This window comes from Odocoileus virginianus, chromosome 5 (genome assembly GCF_023699985.2).
Source record: "Odocoileus virginianus isolate 20LAN1187 ecotype Illinois chromosome 5, Ovbor_1.2, whole genome shotgun sequence".
In the NCBI taxonomy this organism is placed as follows: Eukaryota; Metazoa; Chordata; class Mammalia; order Artiodactyla; family Cervidae; genus Odocoileus; species Odocoileus virginianus.
Genome location: NC_069678.1, coordinates 74,680,614 through 74,692,801, shown reverse-complemented (window position 1 = coordinate 74,692,801; position 12,188 = coordinate 74,680,614). Strand labels below are relative to the sequence as shown.

General features: G+C 34.3%; 1 protein-coding gene across 7 annotated transcripts in view; it reads right to left on the bottom strand.

Moving 5' to 3' along the window:
* Nucleotides 1–12,188, bottom strand: part of TUT4 (terminal uridylyl transferase 4) — a 128,908-nt gene that overhangs the window by 43,321 nt on the left and 73,399 nt on the right. For all 7 annotated transcript variants that reach the window (XM_020871444.2, XM_020871447.2, XM_020871445.2 and 4 more), the window contains exons 10-14: nucleotides 9,444–9,563; nucleotides 9,056–9,268; nucleotides 5,720–5,894; nucleotides 2,970–3,670; nucleotides 895–1,045 (exon numbers count right to left, since the gene is read on the bottom strand). In XM_020871444.2, the coding sequence (XP_020727103.2) occupies nucleotides 895–1,045; nucleotides 2,970–3,670; nucleotides 5,720–5,894; nucleotides 9,056–9,268; nucleotides 9,444–9,563 (1,360 nt within the window). The remainder of the gene's footprint in view (nucleotides 1–894; nucleotides 1,046–2,969; nucleotides 3,671–5,719; nucleotides 5,895–9,055; nucleotides 9,269–9,443; nucleotides 9,564–12,188) is intronic.

Here is a 12,188-nt window from a genome sequence, read left to right as displayed (position 1 = left end):
AGTAGCTGTGTGGCAGAAGATGAAGACAGGGAAGAGAAGAAGAAGGAAATTACAATGGAGAACTAAATGTTATGACATCAGAAACTTGATCTTACCTGGAACACAGCTGGTACTTAAAAAATGTTGGCCGAGTGAAAGTTTACTCCAGGTACACCATAAATGTTTGTTGAAAATGGCATGTAAGGCTTTACTCAAATCTTTACAGCCTTATCTCCCACTATTACCTTTACTCTACTAAATGTAAGATCATTATTATCCCAAACAAAGTATACATTCTATGCTTTTATGAATAATTTCCTATGTCTGAAAATGCATCTCATCTCAAATGTCACATCATTAATTCCAATTTCTCTGATCTACTCCACTTAAAAATTAATTGCATTTCAACTGCATTTTGTTTACCACTACTACAAAAGGTAACACATCCTGCTTCCAATTATGGCAAGTTTCATACACATCTTATACATCCATTTAGAGCAACACTGTGCAAGAAAACTGCAATGATAGCAAAGTTCTCTAACCAGACTGTCCAATGCAGTAGCCACTAGCCACATACAGGCTGGTACACATCAGTACTTGAGGTGTGCCAGTTTAACTGAGGAACTGAATTTTTTATTTTAGTTAATTAAAATAGCCACATATATTTAGTGACCACCAAACTACAAGCACAAATCTAGAGTCTAAGGCACCTTAAAAGCAACACTATGGACTCTGCATTCCCTTTGGCATTTAGTAGGCAGTTAATAAATACATGTGGTTGGGTGTCTAAACTATTTAGAAACTCTACTCAAACAAAATGTAAGCAAACTATTTTCAAGTAAAAAAATAAACAAATATTCAAAATTAAAGAAATAATCTAGTCTCAGTAAGTAGCTCTAGTAATAAGAGACTTACCAAAACATCTTTTACATACTAAATCAAGTATTTCCCGAAACCGATTTGTCATTGGTGGTAGAGGTTTTAAATCAATTTTCCTGAAATCCTCTGGGCAATCATTTTTTGAGTGGCCATCCTTTTTGCAGATGCTGCATACTATTGTTGGCGGCTGTACAAAGGTGAAAAAAAAAATCTAATAATCAAACAAGCTATTGAGGGACTTAATCAAAGTAGTACAAAAAGAAACTTGTTTTGTAACTCAGTCTGATAGCCTGTACTTTCAAGAGGTTAAAAAAAAAAAGCATATTAATGAAATTTAGTATTAAATGTAAATAAACATATTTTGAGCCAACATTTTCTTCTTCACTAAAATGATATTATCAAGGAATAGATTTACCTGAAAATGAAGGATAAAGGAAATAGCAGGAGATACAAAAGCAACAGGTTAATTTAAAGAGTTTGATCAGCTCCCAAAATGAAATGTATGTATCACATTTTAATCTATTAAGGTCTTTAACAAAGTAGATTATAAAGAAAGTTCAAATGGCACCTTTCATTTCACTCTAAACATTTCTAACTTTAGAGTCAATCAATTATAGAACCTTGACTAGTTGGTTCAATTTATTACATTAACATGGTACTCAAGAAAACAAACTAAAGGGCTGAACACTAAAAGTAACTATATACAAGAAACAATTCTTAGGCAATAACCACAAACTTAACTTTCAAACCCTGTCAATACCATTTTAAATGTATTCCAATGGACTACCAGACAGGTAAACAAAACAATAAAAATTCAAGCTTGGAGGAAAAAAAAATATATGATTAAGGAAGAGCACTACTCTTTTCTTTATTGTAATATGCTTAGAAACTTAGCTTCTTTCTCCAGGATTAGTCTGGACATTTACCTAGCCAAATACACACAGAAATTTCTATTTGTGAGAATACTGTGCTCCTAGTGCCACAAAAATTTTTATCAGCTTTAAAACCTTTATAAAAATGACATATTTACCAGAAAACTCTAGAAATGTGCTACAGATAAATACAGAGAGAAATAAAATTGGAGAAATAGTTACCCTAAGGTAAGTTTCCAGAGAAAAAAAAGTATAAGAAATGTAAGCTGCAGTTATATTATTAAGAGGCTCTTCTAAAAATCTGCCATTTATTTCATCTTTTTAACAGTCCATTATGCCCTAAATACTACACCTAAACAAAATGGGACAGAGTATCCTTTAAAAGGATGAAAATATACAGTTTAGTAATTAGGTTAAAATTTTTAAAGCTTGTTAATAAATAATTATTGGTCAAACAATAAAACTTGATGACTTTTCAGGGGTTTTTGTATTCTATTTAATACATTATCTATATAATCATTTTTTCATACTGGGTGCTGATAATATGTTCCGTTACATACCCTGCACTTGAAGCAATGTAAAACTTAGCTAAAACTTTTATTCACAAAGTAATTATTTTCTGTTACAAAGTAGCTTATTTTCCGAAATTCATCAAGTTAACAGTTTCAGACTACCCCACCTTAAAAGTAGAAAAGTTAAAGACTCATGAGAAATGTGCCAAAATCCAAAGAGAAGCTCAGTGGCAGACACTGAGTGGCAGACTGGTTCTGAATTCTTTTTTTTTTTTTTTGGTTACTGACCTTACATAGTTTTAACTCAACTATCTTTAGTTAAGTTTATATAACAGCTCCTGAGCCTCATCAAAAAAACTTTGAAATACTATTAAAGTTTACACTGTGTTCTCCTTTGTAGAAGGAAATATAATCACATCTATAAAAAAACAACAAAACTTAAAATATATGCTGCCTTTACCAAACTCACTTTTGTAACAAATCCTTTCATATATGAGAAAGTTAAGCACACCAACCAGAAAGAGTGCTTTTCAGTGTTTCATGTACATTCTTAAAAGGCAAATACACAAAAAGTTAAAAAAAATATATATATATACACCAAAATACCATTCCAAAACAAGTCTAACATAACAAAAGCTATTTTTACATTTCTGAATCTAAAAACCATAAATACAGAGTCATACAACAACCACAAAATCTTACAGAGTGTTTACAAACTGTATCCTACCTTGCCAGAGGTTAAAATAAACTTATCAAACACATAATATAATTCCTGGATGGGGTGGTTATCATCATCATTAGGGTCAGAAGCATCTTCTGTAGCTTTGCAGTTGCAAGAGGTAGCAGATGTGTCAGTGCACACAATCTGATGTGAACTTTCTGTTTCTAAATTTGACCTACAGTCTGCACCAGCAGATTCACCTGCTTCAGGGGATTTATAATCAATGCAATTATACTGGCTGAAATCCTTTTTAAAACAAGTTTCTGAAGGTGCTAAAACATCTTGATTTTTAATTGATTTGGGCTCTAATTCACTGTTTTCACTGGTAGAAAGAGATGAAGATTCCTGTCCATGTTCAGCCAAATCTAGTTCATTTACCAACAAATTATCAGCTTCAGTGATACATCGCTGTGATGTACATTCCATTTCATCACATTTATCAGGTTGACCTCTTCCCGCATTTACTTTTTCTGTGCTTTCCCCAAGTAGAGTGCAACAATTGGATGCCATAGTTTCAGCCTTCACTGGTTTCTTATTGCTTATTTTCCCCTTCTCTTTTTTCATGGAATCCACTGTAGATTTATTTCCACCCTTCTTCTGAGGACAGGCAAAGTACCGATAAGCTGCCCTGAATCTCTCCACAACATATTCATAGACAAGCTGGCTGTTTAAGCTCCGTGCAACATTCCTCTTGATTGAAAATGGATCTAGTAAAAAAGAAAATGGTCAGTAGCTAAGTATTTACTAACAAACTACATTTCCAAGCTTATACAAACAGCTACATTGTTAGCAGAGTACGTTTCCCCCGCCCCCCCCAATTTTTCTAATGTAAACTCCCAGTGAGAGTTCCTAACTAGAAATGAAAAAGCAATGTCTTTCTTCTGTTTCTATCATAAAATAAAAAACTAAAAAAAAAGAGAGAAAAGAATAAAATAAGGTAATTAATGACAGAATGGCCGAGGAGGCCAACTCAGTAATTACAAAATTGCAGTGATGAGATTGGTAGAAAAGGCTATGCTAACATGTTTCACTGTAGTCTTTGAGTGAAATTTTTCAAGCTCCAGGACCCATTTTATTAATAATGTTCATGCCTTGTCATAGTATTCTTTAGTTATATACTCTTTGCAATTTAAACAAATAACATACAATGTCAAACTCTCAAGGCTTCAAGTTATGCTTATTTTAAGATTAACTTCAATAATAATTAGAAAATTAAAGACAGAAAGAAAGAGAAATAATAGAAAGAAAAGCAGAAACCCAAAAGTAAAGATTAAACCAAAATTTAAATTCTGATCCAGTCTAAAATGTCTATGCTGAAAATGCTTGTGACAACTGAATCCTCATTATTAGGAGCATAGAACAGAATTCTCAAAATGTTTATGGGTGTTTGGATTTTATAAGGCTTAATACAAATATGCCCCAGGAAAAAAAAAAAAGAATGATGCCAACCAAACAACAATACACATTTTCTCCACTACTGAAGATCATTAAGTAAAAGGATTAATAATAGGCCAGGCTTCATATTACTAAGATTGGGGCATCTGTTACTTTTTTTTTTTTTTTTTTTTTTACTGTTATTGAAATTCATAGGCTTTAAAAAGCTTTACCTAGCCTCTTTCCCTTTTCTAGGGGAAAAAAAGGCAGAGAAATTATGATGGTTGCAGACTTCAGACCTCTTTTATTTACCATATGTAAGAGAGTAAAAGATGTGAGTGTATGAGAATATCTGTAGGTCCAACTGACAGTAGAGGAGGCATACAGAGGATGAAGGGAACAGAAGAATGTGCAGTCTAAACAGACTAATAATAAAATGATGACAGAAATTCAATTTCCTATCTATAAAAGCTGAGCAAAATGTTGTAGAATTTAAATTTTTTATTAAGAATTTGGAAGCCATATTATTAATATTCTTTACTATTTGTTAATATTTACTATTAATTTCTATTTTAATGTTCTTGAGATTTCATATGAAAGCTTATTTGTCAGTATCAATTGTTCTTCTTTCCTTTAGCTTAGCCACATTTAACAAGATGAGGTACTTTACAAGGCAATGAAAAACTGAGTTTTAAAATTATACTTTAACATAATTTTATGACACAAATCTATTCAAAGCTACCTTATTTATTTATATAGCTATTCTATTTTTCTATATTTTGAAATTTTCTACAATTAAAAAATAAAGGCATGTAAATAAGCTAACAACCCCAGCCATTATATTTACAGACTGCAGATTTTCAAATAAGCATTAATCCTATAAAGCTATCATGGACTTAAAAAGGATTTATCCAAAATATTTAGTGACAACCTGGTGGCATACAGTGCTACAAGGTGAAGCGATAAAATTTATAATACTACTTTAGAAACAGAAGATGAGGGGGCTTCCCTGATTGTCTAGTGGTTAAGAATTTATCTGCCAAGGCAGGGGACACGCGTTCAATCCCTGGTCCAGGAAGATTCCACATGCCGTGGAGCAACTAAGTCCCTGCACCACACCTACGGAGCCAGTGTTGCAAGAGCCCGTGAGTTGCAGCCGCTGAAGCCTGCATGCCTAGACCCCACGCTCCCCAACAAGAAAAGCCACAGCTTCGCACCCCAACAAAAAGCAGGCCCCGCTTGCCACAACTAGACAAAGCCTGTACATGGCAATGGAGAACTAGCACAGCCAGAAACAAATAAATACATTTTTTTTAAAGAAATAGATAACGAGTAGCACACAGACAAAAATTCTCCAAATGAAATATAACATATCATCTCACCTTCAATGGCTATCCGCCTTTTAGGCCAGTTTTTGTTTTCTCTTGTTAAAGTATCTTTTATTCGTACACATATGACATATTCCTCCAAAGCAAAGTCCAGTGTGTAAAATTTCAGCAGCTCTAACCATAACTGTCCCAGGGACACCCGATTTGGTGTTTCCAATGTTAAAGGAGACTAGAAAAGAAAAAATACCTTTAAGCTTCACAAAACTATAGAATCACTTAATTTTCAACTTAAAAAGACCTTAGAGATGGATCACCTTTGCAAAAACTGAGGCATAAAGGGGTCAGTTGCCAAAAAACAATATGTGGCACAGCTGCAAACAGTGTCCCAGATTACTAACTCCTAGAATTTTGTGTTCTTTCCACTAAACCAGTGATTCTCAATCTTGGCTGCACATTAGAATCACACTGAGAGCACTAAAATTCACTAATTTTAGTTTGACCCCATTCCCATTTCCCATACCCTTTCCAAGACTGTGACTTAATGGACAGAGATTTTTAAAGCTTCCTTCCTAAGTGATTCTCCTGTGCAGCCGAGATTGCTAACCACCGTGTAACAACTAGTGTAACTCTTCCATTACAGCAATTACTTATAAAATCTATGTAAAGGTCCAGGGTTTTCAAAAGCTAATTCCTTCATTCAACAAACATTTTAGAACCCACTAAGTCCACAGCACTGTGCTGGGGATTAAAAAATTAAAATAACAGGAGCTCCCATGTAAACCATGCATCACTCACTCTTCTAAATGCTATACATAAATAACTATTAATTCAACAACTATGAAGATGGATGTGACTCTGGACCATGTGGGTCCATGCTGCTAATCATTACTGCATACTGCCACTCAAACAAGATGAGGTCCTATTTCACAGACCATTAGGAGAGGAAGAGACCAGTTAACATTTACAGTAAAGGTTATAAGCTAAAATGGGCCTCTAAATCAGAGGGGTCTTAACAGAAAAGGTAGTTTCTGAATTCTACAGCAATTAGCTAGATCAATGCTGGCTAAAAGTGACCAGTAAGGTATATAAAAGAATAAAACAGTCATTCACTCATTCCATTCTACAACTATTCATTGAGTGCCTTCTATGTGCCATGCACTGGGGATATATCCGTGGAAAAAAACCAAAGTTTTTTGCCTTAATGGAGTTTATATTCTAGGAGAAGAAGATAATAAACAACAAATTTAATAAGTAAATTACACAGTAAATTAGAAGAAGTAAAGTGGTGTGGAAATAAAAAGTTGAGCATGTTTAGTAAAGGAGATGGGATATAGAAGCAGGAGATTGCAGTGTTAAAAAAGAGTGGTCAGGAAAGGACATGTTGAGAAGGTTTGATTTGAAAAAGAATTTTAGTATTCTAAGAACAGGAAACAGAGCAAACACACTAAAGTAGGATAAAGTAGGAGTGTAAATAGTTTTAAAAAGAAAACTAGATCGGGTGGAGAGGGAGGTGGGAGGGGGGACTGGGATGGGGAATACATGTAAATCCATGGCTGATTCATTTCAATATATGACAAAAACTACTGTAATGATGTGGAGTGATTAGCCTCCAACTAGTGAAAATAAATGGAAAAAAAAAAATAATAAAACCATACTAAAAAAAAAAAAAAGAAAAGAAAACTACTGTGGCAGCGAGAGAAGGAAACAGAGCTAATCAGTAAGAATTCTTTGGCCTTTATTCTAAATTAAATGAGGGGCAATGGAGGGTAGGGAAGGAGAAGGGCATGATCTGACTTAAGTTTTAAAAGAACAATTCTGATTGTTGTGTTGAGAACAGACTATAAAATGGGGAAGGAAGGGTAAATTCAAGGAAACTTATGAGGCTGTGGTAGTAACTCAGGCCAAAGATCATCTGGCTAGGATCAGGATGGTAACAGGGGAGGAGGCCAAACTGTGTATTTATTTTGAAGTAGAGATGGAAGGATTTCCTGACAGACTTGATATGGGGTATGAAAGAGAGAAGTAATCCATGGGATTGAATGAGACCATCAACGGAGTGTAGACACAGAAAAAAGGGGGATCGAGGACATTAAAGTGATTGGAGAGGAAAGGAGGAACCAACAAAGAGACTGAGAAGAAATAACCAGTCATGGGTGTGGTATCTTAACTTGAAAGTCAAGTTAAGAAATTTTTTAGAGAAGGAAATGATCAGCTGGCAAATGCTGCTGACAAATAAAAAAAGATAAAAATTAAGAAATGACTATTGGATTTAGTCATGCAGAGGACACTGATGATACAAGTTTTGGTAGACTGATGGGGATCAAAGCCTGAGTGGAGTGAATTATGAGGAGACAGAGATACTGGGAAATAGCATACATAAACAATTCTTTCAAGAAGGTTTTCTTCAAAAGGGAGCAAGGAAATAGCTGGGAAGGGAAGTGTAGCAAGATTTTTCTTTCAAATGGGAGAAATAAAAGCATGCATGATTCAATAGAGAATGAAAAATTGGTAACCCAGGACAGAATTGCTAGGGCAATGTTCTGAAATAGACAAGGAGATGAGACTAAATATACAAGTTAAGAAAATGACTTCAGACAGCAACAGGGGAAGTTCCTTTATGAAAGTAGGCAGCAAGGCAGAATATGTGAGTGCAGAGAGTGGAAGCTGGTGGTAGGAATTGGAAGTTCTCTTTTCATTGCTTCAGTTTTCTTAGAGAAATAATAATAAGCAAAATCATTAGCTGGGAGTACTGATGGTTTGAGGAAAGGGTAGAAGGTAGTCTAGGAAAGTGGAAGACTTGAATATGAGTTTAGGGAACAACATATAATTCAGTATAGCTAGAGCAATGATATCTGTAATGTAGTTTTTGTAAAAACATGTCTGTCTGCTTCAAAAGACTACACACTTTTAGAGGACATAATCCATGAATATTCATCTTGGGTTATCTAGCACCCAAGATAATGCCAGGCACATAGCTGGTCCTTAATAAATGAATGCTGAATGATTAAATAAGCAAGCCACCCTCTAAAGAAGCATAAGGTCTTCATTTATCCACCAATCTGGCAACATAATCAGTATAATCATATACTACAGTTTTGGTCACAGCCCATCTCTGAAGGAAAATTTTTCTATCTAAATGAAAAGGATACAAACAATTACCTTGATATGATTCAAACAATACAAGTCTTTCAAAATGAGGTATGAATTCATTAAGGAATCTTGGTACTGAAAAACTAAACCAGATCAACCCCTCACTTTACAGATGAGGAAAATGAGGCCAAGAGGCTTACTTAAGGTAAGTCAGTCAATCTACTATTAAAATAGTTTTAATCAAAGGCATCACAAATTCTACACATAGAAAAGCCAAAAGCAAAAACAAAAAAAGCTTACTTTGCCATATTTTTCCTTCCTGGCATTACTTTGGTTGGTTGTTCCTGTCTTCTTGGTATCATCTTTTGGTTGGTCTACCTTAGCTTTGTTTTCTTCAGCAATTGAGTTTCTCTCAGTTGCACTACTTGAATTATATTCCCACTTCACAAACTTCTCTTCTACTATGCCCTTCAGCTGAAAGTCATCCATTCTTTTTGGGTCAAAGCCTTCAATCTGTATAAAAAGACATTCCAGACTGGTAGTGAAAAAATTATTAAAAGAAAAAAAAAAGATGGACAAACAGACAAACCAGAAATCCAGCTTTAAATCTATGAACAGAGTACTCTGCAAGAGCAAACTACATATATACATACATACATACACATACATGTTACAAACTCATGCTTACCCAACTTCCAAGTAAGCAAGGAAGAAGAGGGGGTTTTCTTTGTTGTAGAAAAAACATCACCATTAATGCAAAACAGTAAGAAGGGATTCCACCATCAGTTTGGGAGTCAATATAGCACAACTGCAAAATGAACAGGGGAAAAAAGAACCACCATTTAACTTTCCTTCTGTTCTCCTCAAAATAAAAGTAGCTTTTATTTCCTTCCATAATCATTGTTAAAAGTTCAAATAATGAAAAATATAAGGAATGACTTGAAATCAAACCACCCTGATTTATAAATTGGAAGCAGGAGGTATTAAATGAGGTATTAACTCATTTCCTTATTGCATATGAAGACATATATTTTTTAGTTAAATGAAATTATATCACCCATAGTGCTTCTACTGTGGACATCTTTTAAAAATATTATTTTCATATTTCCCACTTCTGTCTCAATGTTAACAATCTTCTATGTACTCTTCCATGCCTTTTTCTATATTCAACCATACACAAATATACATATATTCCAATTTTCTATATAAATACAGGGAAGATTTTATCATTTCTGTCACTGTTTTACTAAAATTGTGTATTACAGATATCTCTCTGTATATTATAATTCTTCCTTAACAATGCACCAAGAAAGTTCTTGTTAGTCAATTGTGTGCTCAGTTGCTAAGTCATGTTCAGCTCTTTTCAAGAGAGACCCTATGGAATATAGCCTGCCAGGCTCCTCTGTTCATGACATTTCCCAGGCAAGAATACTGGAGTGGGTTGCCATTTTCTCCTCCAGGGGATCTTCCCAACCCAGGGATTGAACTGTGTCTCCTACGTCTCCCGTGTTGGCAGGCAGATTCGTCACCACCGAGCCACCTGGGAAGCCCCTTAGTCAATGAGCATATGTCTAATGTATCTTTTAAAATGATTAAATTATAGACTATGGTCTGGATGGTTATTCAATAGTTCCCCCACCCAAGGACTTTTACATTTTGTTCCCAGTTTTTGCCACTTCAAAACAATACTGTAGTATTTATCCTTTTACATTTTCCTGAGTGCTGGTGCTCATTTCTATGTGTTATATTACCAGAAGTGTTTGCTGGATTTTAAAATGTGATATATTTAAATTCTAATAGATACTATAATACTGTTTTCCAGAATCAGTGTAAAATTTTCTCTTTTCATCTGTAACAAGAATGTATACACATGGTTTCCAACACTAGGTGCTACCACTTTTTAATTAAAATATAGTTGAATTACAAAGTTGTGTTAGTTTCAGGTTTATAGGTGTCATCACTTTTAAAAAAATTTATCAACAGGATGGGTAAGATGTAATATCTAATAAGTTACTTCAGTTTGCATTTCCTTGATGCTACGAGGTTATGCAAATTTTCATGTATTTACTAACGATTTGAATTTGCTCTTTTCTGAACAATTAAATCTTTTGCTAGTTTTTCTGTTTTCAACAATACATATCAATTTGTATGTGTTCTTTTTACATTACAGATAATAACCCTTTATACATGTTATATACATCTGAAAAGTGTTATCTTTCCTAACCTGCTTTGGCATTATTTATGGTACTTTTATCCTATAAAATATACTAATGTTTATATAGTTAAAGATGCTTATAACTTCTAGGTTTCCTACCACGGTGAAAAGATTTCTCCAATCCACAGGTTTTATATATATATATATACTCTTAAATTTTCTTCTAAAATTCTGAATTTTCATTTAAGTGAAATTTATTTTTGCATTTAGTGTGCTAAGGGTCCAACACTATTTTCTTGAAGAAAGATACAGTTGTGACAGCACCATCTATTAAATAAACCATTGTTTTCTCACTGATATGAAATATTTTATTTTTTCAGAGACTAAAATTTCATTTACACTAGGATTTACTTCTGGGCTTTCTCTTCTCTTTCACAGATCTCTTTGTCTATCCCTATGCCAATGGTATATATTTGACTAAAGCAGTTTTATAAGGTAAAGTACATCTTCCTCCACTAGTTCTCTTTTTCTGAATTATTTTGGCTACTCTCAAACATTTATTCTTCCATACTACGTTAAAGTATTATCTTATAATTTTTTACAAAATTCTTGGTGATTCTAACTTAAACTACTGTACACTTGAAAATTAATTTAAGAAGATTTTACATTTCAGGGATCCCATCTCTCTATCCAAAAACTTAGTATCTTTTTGCATTTTCCAAAAATTTAGGAGTTGTCATCACTCAGCATTTCCCTCAACTCTTACGTCATTTACCTCTGCAAGTCCTACTAATAACATTTATCCCAAATCTGTCTCAGTTCAATTCAGTCACTCAGTCATGTCTGACTCTTTACAACCCCATGGACTGCAGCACGCCGGCTTCCCTGTCCATCACCAACTCCTGGAGCTTACACAAACTCATGTCCATTGAGTTGGTGATGCCATCCAACTGTCTCATCCTCAATTGTCCCCTTCTTCTCCCGCCTTCCATCTTTCCCAGCATCAGGGTCTTTTCCAATGAGTCAGTTCTTCACATCAGGTTCTTCACATCAGCTGAAGTCTTTTCTAGTGAGTCAATTCTTCACATCAGGTTCTTCACATCAGCTGAAGTACTGGAGTTTCAGCTTCAGCATCAGTCCTTTCAATGAATACTCAGGACTGACTTCATTTAGGATGGACTGGTTGGATCTCCTTGCAGTCCAAGGGATTCTCAAGAATCTTCAACATCACAGTTCAAAAGCATCAATTCTTCAGCACTCAGCTTTCTTTATAGTCCA